Source organism: Panthera uncia, chromosome E3 (assembly GCF_023721935.1).
Source record: "Panthera uncia isolate 11264 chromosome E3, Puncia_PCG_1.0, whole genome shotgun sequence".
Taxonomy (NCBI): domain Eukaryota; kingdom Metazoa; phylum Chordata; class Mammalia; order Carnivora; family Felidae; genus Panthera; species Panthera uncia.
This window is the reverse complement of record NC_064815.1, coordinates 13,308,478-13,331,463: the sequence shown is the minus strand read 5'-3', so window position 1 is coordinate 13,331,463 and position 22,986 is coordinate 13,308,478. Positions and strand designations below refer to the sequence as shown.

Sequence of the window (22,986 nt, the reverse complement as noted above, 5' to 3'; positions counted from 1 at the left end):
TAATGGCCTTTTTTTTTTTTTTTTTTTGGTCCCCACAACAGTACATTTTTGACACGGCAGCAAATGGGCATACCTTCATCCAAAAGCTGAGGGAAAGCAATGGAAGGTGTTCTCTGGAAGGGTGAGTCAAGTGTCCAGCTGTTGGCCCTGCTGCGTGGGAAGTCCTTTTACCAGCTCATATGGGCTTGAGCCGGCTCCACGGCAATAACCTTCACTTATCAAGTTCACTGGAGAGTGACCGATAAGCCCAAGGCCGCCCGTGTGTTTGTCCCACTGGTTTCCAGGAAGGGATATTCCCTTCCCCCTGGGTCAGACCCATCACCATAGTCTAGTGTTGTGGAGGGCACAAGAGTCAATACTTAAATGCTATTTCTGTCAAGTTGAGGGGGAAATTAAGGTAGATCTTGGGACAAATGCCAAAATCCTTGCCAAGGCCAGCAGTCCTTCTACTGTGATGACCAGCTACTTCCTTAGTCTTACCTTGAACTCATCCATTGTTCTCTCTCCTCCACCCACACTGGCCTTTAAATTTCACACAGTTGCCATGTAACCCCACCACCACAGGGCCTTTGCACATGCTGTCCTCTCTGAATGGAATTTTCTTTTGCCTCTCTATTCAGTTAACTTGCACTGTTGATGCCTCAATGACACCTTCCCTGTCCTCTGAGACAAAGTTACATCTCCCTCGTAGATGTTCTCAAAGTAACATGGACCTCTATTTCACAGAACTTTACCTAGTCACAATTTTTTTTTATTTGCCTGTGTGATTACTTGATGAACAAATGATAGTGATCTAATTCATTTTAGCTATTTTATTCATTTTTCTTTGGATTTAGCAGGCCACCACTGTTTATCCAGAATTGATGATTTCCCATCAGACTCAGTATATTGAGTTTGTGCAAACAAAATAATGTGTTTTCCCTTCTGAAACTACTTTAAAATCATTCAATACATAGGTAATGAAATAACTCAAATCCATCTTCCCCGAAACATTTTCTTTGTAAAACTGGAATGTGTCCTACACATCTGCTCCTCTCATGTAGCTGAAAATGGGTTTATTGGCCCCACAGAAGGGAGGGGGCTCAGCTAAGGTAAATGTAGAGGCAGCACTCTAGTCCAAGGTTACGGCCAAGGGCTCTTCATCTTTGGAAGATACACCTATGAGCATTTCATGAAGTCATTAGCACAAATAAGTCCATTTGTTAACAGTATAGCACCATCCCGCCAATAGACCCAAACCCAGATTCTATCCCTCAGCAAGCCTAGTTGATTCAGCCTCCAAAATATATCACTTCTCAGTCCACTTCTTTCATTTACCATTACTACCGTCCCAGTCCAAGCTACCATCACAATGACTCAAGGAGCGAATGAGCACTTTCGAGGAGAAGTCTAAATCTAAATGAGGACAGGGAGGTGGGAATGGCTTCACAAAACAGGGTACGTTTGGCTGGGGTTTTGCAGGATACATAGGAGTTTTCTGGGAGGCGGAATAATATTGCAAAGGCACAGAGTCATGAAAGGCCTTGGTAGAAACCACACCATAACTGGGCAAAATGGCACAGAGGCAGACTCAACCAGTTCCCACTGGTGTAGAAAGAAAGACATCTTACCTCGAATTTCTGCCGTAGTTCTTCATTCCCTTCACTTCCCTCTGGCGGCACGGGCACATTGAAGTACTCGCCTTCCTCCTGGCTCAGCAGCTTAAACCTAAAGGGAGACAAGGAGACATGACAAATTCCATGACTGTACTTGATATTATTTTGTTGATTAGGATAAGAAAAGGAAGACTGTAGACAGCTCTAGCTTAAAAAACGTGTTGAGGGTTTTTTCTTTTGGGGAGCGTGTGTGTGTGTGTGTGTGTGTGTGTGTGTGTGTGTGTGTATGCATGTTTGTACCCAGGCATGCTGTATTTTTGTCACTATTCCACAGATATCAGAAAAAATGAATGTACTGTGTTTATAAGATGCAAACTTCTGGCTGACTCTGCCTCTCTCTCCACACACACATACTTTCTCCACCAAGTGCTTTCCCATTCTGAAAGAATGCTATGAAGATCTCCCATAGTTGATGGATTCTTATCACGTTCTCCCAGCATCCTGGCATTCACTCAGCAGCATTTGGATGACTACAGACTTGTCTCCATGATGCTGTTTTCTCTGCAGATGCCTTCCTAAAGTGCCCTGTATTAACCTCTTGAGAAACGGCATCCCTCAGTGGGTAAGTACACAAGCCCCTGGTCAAAGTCTGCCTGGGTCGAAATCTCACCTCTGCCTTTGCCTCCCTGGGTCACTGGATAAGCAAGCTAGGCCCTCTAAGCCTCGATCTTTCTCATCTATAATTGGAACAGGGGCACCTGGGTGGCCCAGCCGGTTAAGCATCCAGCTCTTTATTTCAGCTCAGGTCATGATCTCACAGATTGTGAGTTCGAGCCCCGCATCGGGCTCTGCACTGACAGCGTGGAGCCTGCTTGGGATTCTCTCTCTCTCCACCCCTCCTCTCTCTGCCTCTCCCCAACTCGAGTTCTCTCCTCTCTCTTGAAATAAATAAACATTTAAAATAAATAAATAAATTGGAACAAAAGTCTTTTTCAGGGGCGCCTCGCTGGCACAGCTGCAAGAGCACGTGAGTCTTGATCTCAGGGTCATGAGTTTGAGCCCCATGTTAAGCACGGAGATTACTTAAAAAAAATCTTTTTCACAGGATTATTGTCAAGCTGAGATCCAGTGACTCATGTAAAATGATAAGCATAGTGCTTGGCATTTAGCAAGAGATAAAAGAAATCATCATCATCATTACTGATATTGACATTATCCTAATAACCAAGATGGCTTCAGTAGGCTTTTGACCACAAAGACCTTTCTGTCTACTCAAAGGGTAACACGAGAGTGAGGAAGGAGAAGGAACCTTCCAAAGATATTTGAGTCACTGGGGGGGGGGGGGGGAACCACCTCACTCCCAAAGAAAGACTTCCTAACCCCAGTTCACAATTTTCATGATGACTTTTCCTCCACTCACAAACCTTCCTCAGCAGCTTCTAAAAATAGGAGGAGAGGTGATTCAAAGCAGAGGGGACTAGTTGAGCATTTAGGCCTCCACGTTTAATATTCAATTACCTTCTTCCCAGTTTCCATTGAAATGACCAAAAGAAATGCAAACGTAGGAGAACAACTGTATCTTTGCTGGCAATCAAGGGTGCCATCCACACAGCAGAGACGTCTAGGAATTCCCACAAATTAAAGTCATAGTAAGAGAACATGAAGCAGTGGTTGGCAAACATTATTGGCCTTTGTGAATTTTCCTAGTCTAGATATTATGGTCAACTTGATGTTTTTCATTATATCATCTCTTTTTTAAATGATAAATACACTTCAAGAAGGAAGCCAATGGGTTACAAGTAAAGGAACTATAGAAGAGTAAATGTATGCAAATCAAAGTTACACAAGTCCTAGCAGATGGCCTGGCTTATCAGAGGCTCTGAGCCTAATGCCTGGACCTCTTTGTTAACATGAGAGTTCAGCCAGCAGCAAGAGTTAAAGAATGTTAAGGGTACGGCAACAATGTTAAGGGACTCTCTCTTTGTGGTTAATCTGAAAGTTTGAAGGAGTGCTGGCCAAAGAATTGTTTGGTCAGGGTGCAACTCAGTATTACCAATGCCCAACCATGAGCCATCCAAACCGTGTACAGTCTAAGCCACTTTGGAAACTACAGATCAAGCTGTGACCAGTCAATGGGACCTCTGACTGAACCCCACTAACAACCTGGGCCAGACCACAGGGACTGGATGACAGTCACCAATTCTGGTCCATAGTCAGGAAGCATGGGATGCGTCAAAGTGCCCTGCTGTTTTCTGTAGACGGTGTGCTGTCACTATTGCCGCTGAACAAGGACGCTGTACCTGTAAGAAAAGGAAAGGAGGGATCCCTTCCAACTTGGAGTTGCACAAAACCAGCAGGGGAAAATGCCCCCCTCTAGCGCAGGAAGGCTGCCTATTGGGTAGCTGTCTCCAGCAGTGGATCTCTCAAAAATAGCCACAGGGAACAGGATCACTGTTCTGACAAGGAAAAATTCCAAAAAATTCAAAAGACCCCTTTCTCCCTTCATCTGAATTTGAAAAATTAGAACTGAGAAACTCATCATTCCTGTGCTCATCAGTCTACAAGGATGGGCAGATATAAAAAAATAACTGCATATATGAAAAACTCATTCAAATAAAGAGAAACAATGAGAAATCAGGTAAGTACCTCCCATGAAACAGAACTATTGCCAAAAGAGAGAAAATTCTAAAAAATACCTGTTTTGTACTTTCAATGAGATTCAAGAGGCTAAGTCATCTCTGAAAAGGGAACCATGGGAGATTAGAAAAGGCTACTTTCAAAAGAAAAATATAATTACTAAATTTAAAAATCCGCTGGAAACAATGAACACTAGGATGGATAATTCAGATAACAATTAGGAAATTAGAAGACAAACCTGAGAAATTTTTCTGGCAATTAAGGCTGATATTTATATATTGATTAGGGCTGAAGTGAATGCTTAATATACCATTAAGAAAAATTCAGGGCACGTGGGTGGCTCAGTCGGTTGAGCATCCAACTCTTGATTTTGGCTCAAGTCATGATCTCATAGTTTGTGAGATCGAGCCCCATGTTGGGCTCTGTGCTGACAGTGTGGGGCCTGCTTGAGATTCTTTCTCTCCCTCTCCCCCCCCCCCGACCCCACCCCACACTCTCTCTCTCTCCCTCTCTGTCTTAAAAATAAATACATAAACTTAAAAAAAAGAAAAATACATCTCACCAAAATTAACATACAACATGAAAGGAAGGAATATCACAACATATATACCAAGAAACACATATCATGATCCATCTTATATAAAAAGTTCTTATAATTCAATAAGAAAATGAGAGGCAAAAATCAGGACACAGCCATTTGTAAATACAAACAAATGGCAATATACAAATGAAACTATTCAACATAATTAGTAACAAAGTATGTATGATAATGAGTATTATATAAATATGTATAATTAGTAACAAAATATGTATAATCCTTGCATTATATCTTTGAAATTTACAATACCAGGTGTTGACAAGTGTGGGTGAGATGAGAAGCATCACACAGCACTGGTGAGAATGTAAATCGAAAAAAATTGCAGAACAGTTTGGCAAATGCTTTAATAATACATATGTTCTCAAAGCCATCAATTCCAGGATTAGAGATTCCTTAGGAAATAATGAAAGCTGTGCATAAAGGTTTTGCTGCAAGAATTTTTGCTGTAGAGTTATTTACATAGGTAAGCATTACACATCTTATAATAAGGAAATAATTCTGTAAGTGGAGGCAGATCTGTAGAATGGACCACAGAAAATGATGTTGCCCAAGATGAGTGATTTATAGGGAGAAGTGTTCATTACACATGGTTAGGTGAAAAATGCAAAAGCTGCTAAACACTATGTACAATAAGATTTCATTTTTGCTTCATACACACATACATGAGCACAGACACATGCACAATCACATGCACACAATACAGACACACAGAAAAGAACCTCTTAATCAATAGTGATTATTCCTGGGCAGTGGGATTCTGGATAATATTTTTTTTCTCTTATATATTTTTCTAATAATTATTCAATTTATAATAACCACTAACACTTACTGAGTGCTTACTATTCAGCAGACACTGGGCACTTCACTGATATTAATTATTTTAGTATTATAGCACTCCTATGACATAATTACCACTATTATCTCCAAATGAGGAAAGGAGTCAGAGAGGCAAAGTAAGTTGCCCAAGAGTGCACAGCGAGGAAATGATGGAGCACAGATGTTAACCCAGGAAGTCTGATTCCAAAGCCTTTTTGTTTTGGGTTTGTTTTTTTTTTTTTTTTTTTCAAAAGAAAAATAATAAGCCAAATGACATTATTAGTAACACCAAAAGAAAGCTTAAAGAACATAATTTTAAGGTAACAATGATATAATAGTTGTCTGAAGAAGGAGAAGAAGGAGAAGAAGGAGAAGGAGAAGGAGAAGAAGGAGAAGAAGGAGAAGAAGGAGAAGAAGAAGAAGGTTGAACCCTGTGCTGACAGCTCAGAGCCTGGAGCCTGCTTCAGATTCTATCTCTCTCTCTGCCCCTGCCCCACTCACACTCTGTGTCTCTCTCTCGAAAATAAACATTAAAATGTTTTTAAAAAGAAGAAGAAAAGGAAGAAGAAGAAGGAAAGAATGAAATAGGATGGAAAAAAACCCTCAGAATCAGAAACACCATGATGGAAATATGGCAGTTATGACCATAAACATTAAAACGTTTCCCTATGGAAAAGAAGAAAGACTTTCAGATTCAGGGTTTGTTTTGTTTTGTTTTGTTTTATGTCCAAGAACACACTGCTTGTTATACCAAACCAAAGGACTCAGATTAAGCAGAAGAAAATGCACAGGGTCCATGAGGTAAGCTGTATTCACCACTCTGCAACCAAAGGTGGCAGGTTAAAAGGTAAATCAGATGTCCTCATTCCTTGGCTTCTCAACTTACTCCTGTGGACAGAAGACAAAGTTCCTAAAAGGCCCCCATGGTATCTGCCGAGCATTCCCCCCTATCCTGCCAGTCCTTGTCCCCCACCACTACCCCATTTTCAGATCCAGCTTCAGCCACATAGGTCACTTCTCTGCCCCTCAAGCCTGCTAGGGATGCTCCTGCCTCAGGGCCTTTGCACTTGCTGTTCTCACCATCTGGGACAATCCCTTCCTAGACCTCCACATGTTCACTCCCTCACCCTCCCTTCAGGTCTTTGCCATATGTCACCTTTTCAGTGTGTCCTTTCCTGGGAACTGTATTAAATAAATCAGATTATCACCACTGCCTGGCATTCCCTATCCTTGTTTCTTGTTGACTTTTCTCTATAGCATTTGTCAGCCTCAAATGTGCTATTTTTTACTACTCATCTTTAAAAATTTTGTATATTGTTCTCCAGATAAAAAGAAAACTCTGTGAACACAAAGATTCTTGCCTGTTTGCTCACCAAACTCTCCTCAGTATATAGGTACTCGCGATGTATATCCACTGAAGAAATGTCAGCCACAAGGCAAAACCATGGGCAAAGAGTATCTATGGCAACAAACATAATTCAGTGTTGATAGAAGTCATTTTTGAAAATAAGTCTTGAAGAGTCATGTGGTCAGTGATGATGCCACACACATATAAGACCAAACCCATCAGATGAAATCAGATGTTTGAATAAATCATTACTGGGAGAACCTTAGAGAGCACAATACATTTTGGTCAGATGAAACAAATAAAAAAATAGGAAGGCATAAGAGATCTAGATATTATATTAAGATGGAATTAATAAACACTGAAATGCATGCCCTATGAGTAGTAAATATAATCTCTGTATTGAAATGTGAACATTTTTAAAAAAATTTTTTTTTTAACGTTTATTTATTTTTGAGACAGAGCATGAACAGGAGAGGGGCAGAGAGAGAGGGAGACACAGAATGTGAAACAGGCTCCAGGCTCTGAGCTGTCAGCACAGAGCCCGACGCGGGGCTCGAACTCACAGACTGTGAGATCATGACCTGAGCCAAAGTCGGACGCTTAACTGACTGAGCCACCCAGGCACCCCGAAATGTGAACATTTAGCGACAATGAACTAAGCTAACTTAGAAAGAAAGAAAGGGGAAGGGTGGGGAGGGTACAGGCCATATTCTCTGACCATAAAGTACTGTACTGTCATTTGACATTATTAATGAAAAACAAAACAAAAAGCTAGCGTCAGAGGTTTCCAAAATGCCTGAATAAAAGCACGCTTGAAAGGAAATTAAAAACACAAGTGCAGACCTTGAACAAGCAACAAAGGCTGGAACTCAACATATCACGAGTTGGAGGAAATCTTGATTCTCTCTAATGCTTGTTCTTTATTCTTGAAGAGCAGAGTCAGTTCAGAGAGGAAAAATAAATTAGCGCAACGTTCAACTGAAATTCAAAGGCAACGACCCAACAAACCCACAGAAAACAGGAACAGCGAAACGCAGAATTGATATGTAAATCCCAGAGCTCCCTCTTTGCAGAAAAATAAACCACAGCAAAACAGAGGAACCTCTGGAAAACAAGGGGAAGGAAAGGAGACAGGAGAAACAAATAAAATTTAGAAACAAAGCAGCGGATCTGACGACAGATGCGGGGCTGGTGGCAAAGTGGCAGATGAGGGGCCTGAGGCTGGCACACCACATCTGGGAGCTCTCACAGCTGCCGCTGCTGTGTATCTGTCACGTGGTCTTCAATCGCCACGCAACAGAAGAGCGGGGAGAGCTCAGTCCCCACCAGATGGGGAAACTGAGTCTCCGAGACCAGACATAACTCACCCAAGATCACATGGGGACAAGAATGCGAATTTCTGGAATTTGATACATTTACAGCCAAGACACCAGCATAGATGTGTTGGCCCTGAATCTGAACAGGACTTTTATTTGCAAAAATCCCAAAGGAGATTTTATTTAGCAAAAGTTCCCTCCTCTAATTTCGTCGGCTTCACGATTCTCCTAGAAGGGGCATGAGGGGGGCTGGAATGATCTCTGATGGATGGAATCGTAACTGCTGAGAAGGCTATAGTGCAGAGAGGTGAAGTGATACACCTGAAGTCACAAAGCATCCATCCCCTTAGGAGACCCAGGGTCCAAACCCACCCATCTACCCTCTAAGCCTCTGCCAATCCCCGTCCCAGCAGGTGGAATGTGGTGTGCATGAGCTTAGGCCCTGGCATCGTAAAGACCTGGGCCCAAACTCAAGCGTGTCACTTACAAGCTGTGTGTCCCTTCACACATTGCTCGACTACTCTGATACCAGGAACGACGATGCACCCAGAACTGGCGGGACAGTTGAAGGATGATGAGGTGTACATGCGGGGATAGTTTGGACTTGGTCCTTCTGTCCTCCCTGTGCTCTGCTGTCTGTTTCCAGGGGGTCGATGGGGGCAGGCATGGGACCAAGGAAGGAGTGGCACTTGTGAGAGAGAGCCCTGCCCTGTGGGCCTTAAGAACCATGAGAAGAGAGCAAGGAGAGGGTAAAAGCAGAGGGGCTCTGCCCCACCTTCTCCCTGAGCCCTGGACACAGACCTACGTGGAGGGCCAAACGTCACAGGAGCAGCAGGCCGGGGAAACAGGGAGAAACCAGACGGCACTCTGGGTCCCCGTGCAGGAGACAGAGATGATGCTCCAAAGCCAGGGAAAGGACCCGTCCTGCCTCAGCGGGCACAGGTTCAGGGACCAGGTAGGATCGGCCGCTTCGTGGCAGTGAAGCCCAGAAGGTACCATATGCAGGATGGTCCCCTTCTCCTCGCCACCAGGAGGTCACAGAACCACGTAAGAAAGTCTGGGTGCATTATAGAAAATAAAGAAGCTATTATGGGTACCTGTGTATGACTTCAGGACATCTGGAAAGTGATCAGCACAGAGTCTGGCATCCAGTACAAGTCAATAAGTGGTAGCTATTGTTCTTGTAATTATTATTATATTCTCTCTCCTGTCTCACTTAGACCCCGTAGGGTTGTGCATCCTTTCTCTTTAACCTCTTTACTCCTGACTTAAAGAGAAAGGAACATGCAATCTGTCAGTAGTGACAATGGCAGCATGGGAAGTCAGATCAACCACATGCTAAGAAAAATTACCCAAGTTTTTGTCATGAATGGAGGTTGTTACTTTGTCAAATGCTTTTTCTTTTTTTGCATCTATGATCCTGTGGGTTTTATCGTTTCTCTTGTCGATGTGATGCATCACACTGATTGATTTGCGAATACTGAACTACCCTGGCATCCCTGGGGTATATCCCCCTTGATTATCGTGAATGATTTTTTTAATGGATTATTGGATTTGGTTTGCAAGTATTTTGCTGAGGATTTCCGCACCTTCGTTAAACTTGGGAAAATGGCAAAAAGATGGCAGTGTGACCTTTCACTGTCACGTGGGAGTATTTTCTAATTAATTCTCCTTCCTCACTTCTACTTATTAGTTGTTACTATTTTTTTTAATTTTTTTTAACGTTTATTTTTGAGACAGAGACAGAGCATGAACAGGGGAGGGTCTGAGAAAGAGGGAGACACAGAATCCGAAGCAGGCTCCAGGCTCTGAGCTGTCAGCACAGAGCCCGACGCGGGGCTTGAACTCACGAACCTCGAGATCATGACCTGAGCCGAAGTCGGACGCTTAACCAACTGAGCCACCCAGGCGCCCCAAGTGTTACTATTATTTAGTCTTGTTACTTATAAGCCACAGTCAAATAGGACTTAGATGGCCTCCCAACTCTGCAAAGATAGACACTAACTTCTAGAAGTTTTTTCCAGTCTGGAGCGCCTGGCTGGCTCAGTCAGACAAGCATGCAACTCTTCATCTCTCTGGGTTGTGAGCACCTCGGTGGCTCAGTCGGCTAAGTGTCCAACTCTTGATTTGGGCTCGGGTCGTGATCTCAGTCTGTGAGATCAAGCCCCACATTGGGCTCTGTCCTGAGTCTGGAGCCTGCTTGGGATTCTCTCTTGCCCTCTCTCTGCCCCTCTGCAGCTCAAGTGCTCTCCCTCTCTCTCTCTCCCCCTCTACCCACCCCCCAAAATAAATAAATAAATAGACCTAAAAAAATAAAACAAAATCTTAAAATATATATATAAAAAAGAAGTTCTTCCAGTCCGGTAGACGGATGCCCTCCGTGGTTGTGATTTCATTGCCCTGGTTACCAGCTAGTGTCACCGCTAATTTAACAACGTTATGTCAGCATTCCTGTGTCTCCTGGCATACCTGAATCAGCTTCTCAAACCTTCAGAATCAGCCATTCATCTTCCTGGCTTCCAATTTGTGAGCTAAGGAAAACTGTGACAAATGCTCATTATCTATTTTTTGAGAATTAATGTTGTTAACCATTTGTGAGCTGTGCTTGAACACACCTTATTACTACTATTCTTTTTAAAAAAATTTTTTTTACGTTTATTTTATTATTGAGAGACAGAGTGAGACAGAGCATGAGCATGGGAGGGCAGAGAGAGGAGGAGACACAGAATCCGAAGCAGGCTCCAGGCCCTGAGCCGTCAGCACAGAGCCCAACGCGGGGCTCAAACCCACAAACCGTGAGATCATGACCTGAGCTGAAGTCGGATGCCCAACCGACTGAGCCACCCAGGCGCCCCTACTATTCTTACTTTTATACACACTTAGCTTCTGTCCTCCTTCACAATCAATAATAATTGATTATTAGTTATTCCTGACATTTCCTCTTCTCTTCCCTTCCAGAAGCTAAGCTCCATGAGGGCGTGTTTGTCTTATACCTGACGGATCTCTAGTGACCCAAATGGAATAGAGACTCAGTATCTATTTGGATAAAAGTCTACAACAAGGAGGACAGACAGGGAAGTTGTAAGGTGAACAATGGGAAGAGAGTGGAGTCCAGATGCTACATTCTCTTTCTTGCTACACCGGTTGGATTCTTATTCTCTTGCACTTGTAACTGAAAAAGCCCTGAATGAAGGCATTCAGAAAGGAGACCATTTCTCTTAAAGAGATAAGAGCATCCACTAACCCCTGCTTTGCCCAAAGCTATGGTGCCAGGTTAGACTATGTATTCTGACTCCTTTCCTCAGATGATAGAGAAACTGTTGCCCAGAGGGCTTACCCAGCCTCTTTGCTGGGAATATGGGAGCAAGGATTTTTTTTGCCATAAGAAGGGAACAAAAGAGACCATTACAGCCTCTTCCCAGTACCTCTGTGGCCAGGCTTGGTAGGCGGGCCCAATGGAGTAGTATCTTCTTACAAAACCAGAATCTGACAGTGGACTGCAAATATCTTTAGGGTATATCGTGAGAGCCACTTTAGCACCCATGGGGCCAGCCAAGACATAGAACTGCGTCAAGTAGGACAGACAGAAAACAATAGAATAGTGAAGACTATAGCAAACAGAAAATCCGTGTCCTGTCTGGAGGGGGCATTAACGACTCACCTGTTCTCAACCGTTGCCTTCTAGGCCCAGTCGTCCAGGTATTTCTGGTTTTGCAAGCCAGAAGTCCAGACTTCTATGGAAAGTGTTCTGATTTTGAAAATACTAGCGAGTGATTTTTTTTTTTTTTTAAGCACGAGGACCAAATAAAACATATATGTGAGGTAGGTCCAATCTACCGGCCATCACTCTGTGACTCTGCCTTCGTATTTCATTTTAGGAGGAAAAGGAAAACATACTTGTTCCCACGTTCGATGGACCAAGCTGTATGGTAGCTTTCAAAGCAAAATCCTCCTTACCAGCCATCAACACCAGCTTTCTGCAGTTCGGAAATCCCAAACGACAAAGATCCCATGAAGTCGTTCCTGCTGGTCAGATCCCAATCCCAAATCTCTACAGACAGCCTTCTGTCTTTGTCCGATTCTTTCAGTTGGCTGCAAAGGGAAAGAAGAGAGAAGTCAGTGGAGGTCACAGTGATTTTGCAAGCAGATGAAATGTTTAAGAGGACAAGGCCCCCGAAGGTAGGAATTTTTCAAGAGTACAAGATATTGCAAGAAACGTATTCTCTTTCCAATCCCAGACAAGATCCCCAAGGAGGGAGAGGCTTTGCCAGTTTGCCAGGCTGTGGCTTAACCGAGCAGAGGACCTAGGCCAGCTCTGACAGAAACAGTTCTAGCTACTCCTGCTGCCTTATGTCTTAATAGGGCTCGTGGTGTTCAGGAAACCCTGCTGCCACAGTCACTCTAAGAAATGCGGATATCAATTATATAATTGCGCGAGTGTTTGCACACGCGTGAGTTCGCATGAGGCTGAGGACGTGTACAGAGGAAAAAGTCTCGTTGGTGCTGGTCAGGGCCAATGGTTCTGAGGCGCGTCCTTGAATGAGGCTGAGATGGGCCCCCAGTTTTGCCCTGAGAGAGGAGCGAGGGGATGGCGTTCCCCCAAGCAGTCATGCTTTGGGCCCACAGTCCCGGCAAGTCAGACTGTTGGAAGCCGAATCCCCCTCAACCCCATATCTTCTGGGGGGACTCTGGCCACATTCTTTAGCCTCCTCAAGCACCATTGGTTATTGGGGATGAAATTGCCAATGGAGTTAGATCATTGAATATCGTGCTTTTTATAACCACGATATGTTCAATAAATATCGGTTCACGTAACTAACACTTGTGGGCCCAAATGCATCAAAGAGTGGCCCCAGGTTCTTGGAGCACTAGCCAGGGAAGACCCACCATGGAAGCTAGCAGAGAACTCCCAGCAGGCTGCAGCCTCAGCACATGCATATCTACAAACTGAGTCCTAGAGGGGTTATCACCACACCCTATGGGTTATGTCCCGCTGTTCACAGAGACCACTTCTCCCACAACTTGCCTTCACCTAGCAACACATCACACTATTCTCTATCCCACCCACTCCCCACACCACAGACATTCTCAACTCTATTAAAAAAAATAAGTTCCAATTTTTACTTGGCTTGCAATGCAAAAATGCATATGGAGGGGGAGGAAGAGAAGGGAGGCGGGGGAGAGGGAGAGAGGGCAGGAGGGAAGGGAGGAATGAAATGGAAGCTAGGAGAGGCACTCCCCGATCTCAGGTGGCCCACCACCCGCGCTGGGCATAATAATTTTAACTCACAATCTGAATGTCTCATTCCACTCGGGGTTGAGGGAGCATTTGATGGTTTTGGTCTTCTGCTTGCTCTCGCTCTTGGGGTCAGGAATCAGTTTCAGTTTCACATAAGGGTCTGACAAGCCATTGGGGTCCATAGGTACAAGGTTTTTAGCATCTCTTACTGGAAACAGAAAATGCAGTTTCAGCATTAATAGCCCCAAAATGTTTTTGCATCAACCAGTGAGGGTTGTAGAATGTCCGGAAGAGTCCTTAGCATCACACTTACTTACTGGGAGGTGTAACTTATCAACATCGATAGCTAAGAAGCATACAAAGTAAGATAAACTGGTAAGATGTGGCCTCTGCTGCATATTGGTTCCAAGCTGATTTCTGACTTTCATACTGCTCTACCCACTGTGCCTCCGAGATTAGTTGTACGTTCTCTAAGCTTGCTTTCCACAAAGCCAACAAGAGAGATTGGCTTCTTTCATGGAGCATGTTTTCAAGGTTCATCCATGTTGTAACATGTTTCAGTACTTAATTCATGGCTGAAGATCATCCCCTTGTGTGGATAGATCAAATTTTGTTTATCCATTCATTGGTTGAACATTTAGATTGTTTCCACTTTTTGGCTATTGTGAGTAGTGAAGCTATGAACATCTGTGTACTCTGCCCTAAAAGGTCACAAGTTGTATGGTTGCATTTATATGAAATATCCAGAACAGGTAAATCCACAGATACAGAAAGCAGACCAGTGTCTGCCAGGAGCTGGTGGGTAGGGGGAATGGGAATTGACTATTTAATGGGTGAGGGGTTTCCTTTACTAGTGATAAAGCTTCTTGAAACTAGATACAGGTGATGGTTATACAGCCCCGTGAATGTACTAAATGCCACTGAACTATATGCTTTAAAATGGCTAATGTGGGACACCCGGGTGGCTCAGTTAGTTAAGCGTCTGACTCTTGATTTCAGCTCAGGTCACGGTCTCATAGTTCACGAGATTGAGCCCTGTATCAGGCTCTGCACTGATGGTGCAGAGCCTGCTTGGGATTCTCTCTATCCCTCTTTTTCTCTCTCTGCCCCTCCCCTGCTCATGCTCACTTGCTCTCGCTCTCTCTCTCTCTCTCAAAATAAATAAATAAACTTTTAAAAAATGGTTAATGGTTAATTTTATGTTACATGAATTTTACCTGGATTCAAAAAGCAAAAGCTAAAAAAGAAAGAGTTGCCCTCCAAACCAAGGTGCACCTGTCATCCCCAGACAGCCCAGAGAGAAGGCTGGAAAAATATCACAGCATTACAGGTAGACTTCACCCTCAATGAAGAACACCCTGAGTAAAGGAGGCTGTAAGACCAGCTTAAAGAAGAAAGGAATCAGAGGGTCAGTAGTGTAGACACAACTAGCGACAGGAAGGACGAGGTGGAGTAAGACATCAACTTACAGAAACAGGAAGAGGTTAGCTAGGAGTCAATTTGAAAGTCAGTAATGTAGGTAGCCAAGAGAAGGAGACAGGAAAATGGGAGTTGTGCAGATCTTAAGGATACAGTGCCAACCATCTGACTTATGATAGAAAAATCCAAAGTATTATATTAGCAGATTGAATCAAGCAATGTAACAGAAGGCTAATATAGAATGACTCCTACCAGGAATGCAAAGATGGTTCAATCTTAGAAAAATCTATTATTAAATTTTTTTTTCATTATATGTATAGGTCAAAGGAGCAAACCATAGGATCACTGCAATTAGCTAGAGATAGCAGGAAATTTTCTTCACATGATAAAGGCTATCTGCAATAATAGCTCCATAGTTAATGATAAATGCAGCCCCATTAAAGTCTGGAATGAGACAGACATTCATTACCACAGCTATTATTTGACATTTTTTCCTAAGTGTTCTGTAAGCGCAATAATACAATAGAAACAGAATATTGGAAAGTAGGGGATAGAGCACCCCCTCATCTCTTATCACCTTTGCTTCTACCCTATTACAGTCACCTCCTCCCTGAAGTTTATCATCCCAGAAATTACACCACTTTCCCAGTCTCTGTTTCGTGTACCCTGCAATCCTATGCTCCTTCCTGTTTTTCCACTTCATTAACCCTAGTACTCCACTGCAACAAGTCTTATACCACCAGTCTGTTGAGCCAATATTATTTTTAATTTGTTTTAAGAGAGAGAGAGCAGTGGAAGAGAGAGAATCTTAAGCAAGCTCCATGCTCAGCAATGTTCATTCTCAGGTTGTTCAATCCCACAACCCTGGGATCAGGACTGAGCAGAAATCAAGTCAGACACTCAACCAGCTGAGCCACCCAGGTGCCCCTGAGCCAATATATACTTAGCCTGTTTCTCCTCCCTATTCCCTCTTGCCTTTACTTAATTCACCCCCAGCCTAGAGTTCATAGTGCATTATAATCACTCTCTTGGAAACACCCAAAACTTGCTTGCTTGTGCCTCTTTCTTTCCATTTTATTTATCTGGAAACAAAAAACACAAACAAACAAAAAACCCAGCACTACTTAAATTCAAAGATCTTTCCTTTATTTTCCTACAACCAAGCCGCAGACCATTGCTGCTGTGAGTGGAGGTAATGACATCTGACTTGTCTAAGAGTATATCGCTAGTAATGGGTTAGGACCGAATAAATGAGATGGAAAGGGGGCTGGGAGGACTTCCGGGGGAGTGACAAAGGGCCCCAGGACACAAGCTGTAAGTTATTCTGCACGGATGCATTTCTGCACTCCAGCATATGGCCTTTGCTTCCACTTATCCACAGGCTGAATTCTCACTCCATCTCATCCTCATGCAGGTTGTACCTCATTCTTGAACCCAAAGCAAGAACTTTTCCTCTTTGACTTCGACTCAGTGAAGGTCAATAAGCAGGTCCCCACGAGGCATTAAGAATTCTGCTAGGCACTGGGGACATGGGGACACAGGGACAACATCGGATGTCGATCCTGGCCCCAAGGAATATAGAAAAACAAATGTATTCAAAGTATAGCTGATTGCTAACGAGTCAGTAGCCAGGTCACATAGTGTGGTGGAGACAGGCTACAGTATGTCAGGGTCTTGCCTAGAAGCTACTTTACATTTCAGAACCATTCAATCGGATGCAGAATATACACATTTAGCAAAAAACCTGGCACCCGAGGAATGGTCAATAAATGCCAGCTATTGTACTGCTATTTTAGTGTTATTATGCCTCATATTCAGTGTCTTCTCTTATTGTATTTGTCCATTTTCATTATGAAGACTTAACCATTTCCAAATGGACTGATATCAAACAGCACCACTTCTGGAGTTTTTTCTTTGCGAAAGATGCATCTGAGCTTTCCACGTGAACCTCTCCAGAGCGCTGCTCAAACCTTAGTGTACAGAAGAGTCACCCACAGGGCTTGTGAGACACATATCCCCGAGACCCACTCCTACAGATGGATTCTGATTCAGTGAGTCTGGAGTGAGAGCTGCTCATTTGTTTTTCTAACACGTTCCCAGGTGATGCTGCTGCGGGTGGTCCATACAGCACACAGGAAGTAAAGCTTTTCTAGAGGATATAATTTCTTCAGATCCCCATGCATTTTCCCCATCGAATATAATCTCCAACTGTTACTTCTTCTCATTTATGGAGCCTTCCAGGGAAAATAGCATACACCAGTTTCCAGGCTGGGATCTTGTAATGCCGCATCTATCACATAGGGAGCTGCATAAAAATCTGATCTGAGACGCTGTGAAGCGCCAGAAACTCGTCTGTCTGGTTGATTGGCAATATATTTGCAAGTGCGAACAGCTCACTTCTCTTCTCTCCTCCAAGGCCGACACCCCTGTCCCTCACTCTCTGTTTCATGAACTGACACCAAAGGACCATCGCCAGAATGTTCTTCTATTGTAAGTTTACAACTTCACAGCTCTTTCCAGAACAAGTGTGTGCTGTATTCTTGAGCCAATCTCACAGTTAACAGTTTAAGAATGACCTCTCCTTGGGCATCTACTTCTGCCGAACCCAACATCTGTGATAGTGATATGACTGTACCTCTTCCCCAGACCTTATAGATCCTTTCTTCCCCTTGCGTCCTTTTGGGTTGATCCTCTACTGAAGAGGTCAGAACTCTCTGTGGAAAAGAATGGAGTGGAACTGATTCTGGGGCTGTGGCATTCACATCTCAAGAGCCCTAACTACTAAAACCATCATATCATGAGCTGTTGACAGTAGCTGCGGGCTAACAGCCAGAGGCCTGTCCCTCCTGAAGCTTTTCAAAGTAGAGTCCTGTTTCCCAGCCACAATGTATTGAGGAAGCAAATCTCTCTAGACCACACTTGGCGAGACTGACTTTGATTTTTCTTGATAAATGTTTCTTTACTATCTTTGTTGATATCCAGCCAGCCCAGATGGTACAAAATGCTTCACACAAAGCAGAAATAGCAACCTTCCCCCCTGGTGGAAGTTTGCTAAATGTACAGAAGAAAAGTGTCCTGATCCAGAGAACACTGCTCGTCTTGGACATGAAGCAGGTCGGCGGGGGGTGGGGGGTGGGGAGGGAAGGTCTGGCTGTTTCCATCAAAGGGTCTTCAGAGCAAAGGAGGCCTTCTGCATTCTGGTGGAAGCTACCTAAGACAGTGCTGAGTCCATAAAAAAACAGCACTACTGTTAACTATTTTCCTAAGAATTGTTCTTCAACCAAGAACTTTCCTACTCTTTCCCCTGACCCTCCCCCCACCCAAAATACAACTCTCTATTGGAAAAGTCTGAATAATTGTGCTGCTTTAAAGCCTCTATCTCACACTGTGGGAGACAAGCAGGAGCTTCTCTTCATCAACTCCTTTAAAAGGCACTTCCTTCAACATTATGAGTCCTCACTTGTCCTCCCTGTGTGCCCTTACAACAGTTCTTGAAAGTACTGCCCACTATGATGACAGCACAGAGGAGGAAATACTGAGTGCCCCTCCACAGGGGAAGCATAGATAATCCATAGCACAGTCATACTGTGAAATCCTGTGCACAGGTTAATAACATGAACTAACTATATGCGTTAACACGTTGAACAAAATGGCAAGGTGAAGAGACATGATCACAGTGTAAAGCTTCTTTTTTTTTTTTTAAGAAAAACGTCTGCGCCCACCAGTAGTTCAGTTGTGGAAAGGTGGATCTCTGCTGTGAGTCACATAATAGCACTGGGTCAATGTTATATTTCCTGGTTTGGATAACAGTACCATATGCCCATGTAAGAGGATGCTTTCGTTCCTGGGAAATACACACTCAGATATTTGGGGCCAAGGGAACCATGACTCCAACTTACTCTCAGATGGTTCAGAAAAAAATATGTACATTGATAAAAAATATTTACTAGAATGATAAACCAAATGGGGCAAGATATAAACGACTGGTAAATCAGGTAAAGAGTATACAGATGTTCCTTGTACTAGTCTCACAACTTTTCTGTCATTTTGAGATTATGGCAAAATAAAAGGATTTGAAAGACAGGGCCCTCCAAATCTTCAAGGGAGAGGTACAATAAAATACATTTTCTGATGAGCACCAGGTGATGTATGGAAGTGTTGAGTCACTATATCATATGCCAGAACCTAATAATACGACACTGTATGTTAGCTGACTGGAATTAAAATAAAAACTTAAAAAAAAAAAAAACAACCACGACCCAGCAATTGCACTACTAGGCACTTATCCACGGGATACAGGTGTGCTGTTTCGAAGGGACACATGCACCCCCCCCCCATGTTTATAGCAGCACTTATGCTAAGTGAAATTAGTCAGTCAGAGAAAGACAAAAATCATATGACTTCACTCCTATGAGGACTTTAAGACACAAAACAGATGAACACATGTGAATGGAAGCAAAAATACTACAAAACAGGGAGGGTGACAAAACAGAAGAGACTCATAAATACGGAGAACAAACTGAGGGTTACTGGAGGGGTTGTGGGAGGGGGGATGGGCTAAATGGGTAAGGGGCACTAAGGAATCTACTCCTGAAATCATTGTTGCACATTATGCCAACTAATTTGGAGGTAAATTTTAAAAACTTAAAAATAAAATTAAAAAAAAAAGACAAACAACAACAACAAATTTTCCACAAAGTCATGTATGAATTTAAATATCTAGATAAGAACCTGGAAGGATATACCCAAAATTTACTTAATGTAATGATTATATGTGAGGAAGAGGGGAAAAAAACCTGGTTTGGGGGTTGTGGGCAAAACAGATTTCAGCCTTGTTTGTCACATTCTGAATTTATCATAAAGAGAAAGCATTTTGGTATTAATAGCATTTTTTAAACTAAATTAAAAAAAAAACAAACCACACAACTCGGTTGTGCACTTCCGGCCTCCAAGAACCCACCGCTCTGGCCTTCAGAGACCCCGTCCTTGTTCCCCAAGACCACACAGCAATTTGGGTTGGCAGAGTGAGGCTCACAAACTCATGGTTTGAATCACAGAACCTTTGGTGAACCATGTACAGACGCAGGATGACCTCACTGAGATCAGATGGACCCCCTCAGCACCTACCCCAGGAGGAATGGAGCAGAGAAACAAAACAGGTAAAAAACAAAAACAAAAACAAAACAAATGCAGAGCCCATTTTTTGCTATCCTGCCCCACCCCTCTCCTATTCCAGTGACCCCCTAGTGGCTGACGGTATACCTGGGCCTTTGGTTAACCCCAAATCCCTCCCCATTTCCCTGCCACACTGTCTCAAGTTGCAAGCTTCTTTGGCCTTTGCTCTAAAGTCTACCCCTGGATCTGTGTCCCTTTGATTCCCGTTCACTTACTACTTCCTCTAACCCCAAGGTTAGAGGCTGTGGCTTTTGTGAGCCTTGGATCCATCAGAATCCTCCTCCCATAGGTATCTTAACTGGCCATCCCCTGTGGCCTCATCTGATGGGTTCTAACTGGTAAGCAAGCAAACCTGGGGTCTTCGGACAGCACACATGCAGCATCTAAGTCACCCCAAGTGCGTCGTGGCCAAGGGCTCCCGGAACAGCTGGCTTCCTGTCACTGCTGGCAGGGGCACAGTTATCACACATCTTATTATCTGTGTTGAGACAGACTTGCAGCTGGGACCGTCACAGTGTCTGTCTAGAAGAGAGCCTGTCAAGCCATGGCAAGTGAGATCAGGGTGGAGCATTATTGCCGATGAAATCAGGAACTAAATTAGCCATGCTCAGACTTTGGAGTCAGACACATCCAGGTTTGAATCCTGCCTCTGCCATGACTCTCATTAACTGGGTGACCTTGGTTAAAAGGCTTCTCTGAGCCTTGGTTCCCGTGTCTCCAAAATGCTGGTAAAACCAAAGACAACTCAGCGGGCTGTTGGATAATAGCTAGGGCAACATTCATCCCAATTTGCCCAGGACAGCCTCAGCGTATACCTGTTGTCCCTTTACTCTCAAAGTGAACTCTACTTCGGACAATGGATTTGATGGTGACTGTAAATTCGGAGGACAGCAGTGTTAGGGCAGAATGTAGTGTACGCGACAGAGGCTCAACAAATGTTGATTTCCCTTTCTCCTTGGGGAAAATTCAAATCAAATTATGTAACTATCAAATTATAATCAAATTATATCTCTGGCCTAGGAGAATATCCCTCCACTGCAATGTTCATACAAATGAATCTGGAGGAGGTACTAAGAGAGCAACAGGTAATCTGAAACCAGATGTGACACATCTACTTGGAAGCTTCCTGTTATGACTTGCCTCTCCATTCCGATCCAGCCACCTGGAGCCTCACGTGGAATGTTTCGTCGATCTCATTGAACCCTCTGATACCTCAACTCTTTCCTTTGCTCTGCTCCATCTATGCACCGCTATGGTATGACTTCTTTTCTGACCTTGCCCATATAGAGAAACCTTCCAGTCACTCTGGCCAGGGACTTCCCCATCTTCACCACATCTAGTCTTTGCAACAGCATCCTCTCTGCATCCCTCGGACCATCCGTGACACACGGCGTAGAGAGTGTTCCTGGAAAAAGCATCCTACGTGGGGCTTGGTACCACCATACACGCACACTCCTCGTCTCCAACCACAACTTGGTCTTCCACACTTCCTGTCTGCCCTATGGGGTGTCCCTAATCAACTGTCTGTCCCATTCTCTGCAGAAACATTAGGAATTCCCATTTTTTTAATGTTTGTTTGTTTGTTTATTTAATTATTTAATTATTTTTGAGAGAGAGAAAGAGAGAGAGAACACAAGTGGGGGAGGGACAGAGAGAGGGAGACACAGAATCTGAAGCAGGCTTCAGGCTCTGAGCTGTCAGCATAGAACCCAATGTGGGGCTTGAACTCATGAACTGTAAGATCATGACCTGAACTGAAGTTGGGCGCTCAACCAACTAAGCCACGCAGGTGCCCCAGAGGAGTTCCCATTTTTAAGGCTCTCATCAGATTCCCATTCCTTCTCATTCACTTGATGATCTTCTGTTCCCTATGTTTGTGTCATGGATTTCTAGTTCCATTATGGAAATGTGGGCTGAGTAATTTGTGGGCATTGGTGGGGGGGCAGGATTTAATGAGGTTTCCCTTGAAAGTTAACATATTACCAACTTGTGCATACCACAAGATTGTCTCATTAGAGGGTACAGGCTTCAAGATAGAAATAATTAGTAATGACTCTAATTATATTATTTAAAGTCACCTATATCCATATTTTTTTAACCTGTTTTATGTGCCAGAGCCTGGCAAAGTATGTTTAAAACCCTCTAACAAGAGGTATTTTTTTCTGTACATTTCTTTGTTCATTTCTACTGGTTTTTGCTTTATGTATTTTGACCCTATGTTATCTGAGATACATCACCACTTCTCAGTCTTAGAGTTTACCTTGCACAATTAAAATATGCTTTGTGTACAGTTTATTATTTGTCTTGAACCCTACTTTGAATACAGGTGCTTTTCCTTTGCCCTGGCCTTTTCTCCAGGAACATCTGATACCCTTTTACCTCTGGATAAATATTGTTTGTCCTCTACATCTATCACTTTTTCATGATTGTATTCATTTCTTTGTCTCCTTCCTCCACCCTCTAGGAGCGATCCTTAAAATTTGTTTCCATATTACTGATTATATTTTATGCAGTAGGCATTCCTGCATTCACTGTTTCTATGCATTTTAATTTATTGTTTTAAATTACTTGGTATCATAACATATCCTTTTTGTTTATGCCTTGTTCTTGACCATCTCCTTTTTCATTTCAGTCTATTGATTTATTCCCTCCTGCCCTCCTTCCCTTCCTCCCTCTCTCTCTCTCTCCCTCCCTCCCTCCCTCCCTCCCTCTCTTCCTCCTTTCTCCTTCCCGCCTACGGTATTTATTTAGTTTTTTAAACTGGCATTCAGTAAAACTGACTTTTTCTTTTGATATATAGTCCTGTGAATTTTAACACATGTATAGATTCATGTAACCAGCAT

The 22,986-nt window shown here is 43.3% G+C and overlaps 1 protein-coding gene across 3 annotated transcripts in view; it reads right to left on the bottom strand.

Moving 5' to 3' along the window:
* PRKCB (protein kinase C beta) overlaps positions 1-22,986 on the bottom strand; it is a 331,104-nt gene that overhangs the window by 98,489 nt on the left and 209,629 nt on the right. For all 3 annotated transcript variants that reach the window (XM_049638440.1, XM_049638439.1, XM_049638441.1), the window contains 3 exons: positions 13,601-13,757; positions 12,268-12,402; positions 1,611-1,707 (listed from right to left, as the gene is read on the bottom strand). In XM_049638440.1, coding sequence (XP_049494397.1) covers positions 1,611-1,707; positions 12,268-12,402; positions 13,601-13,757 — 389 coding nt within the window. The remainder of the gene's footprint in view (positions 1-1,610; positions 1,708-12,267; positions 12,403-13,600; positions 13,758-22,986) is intronic.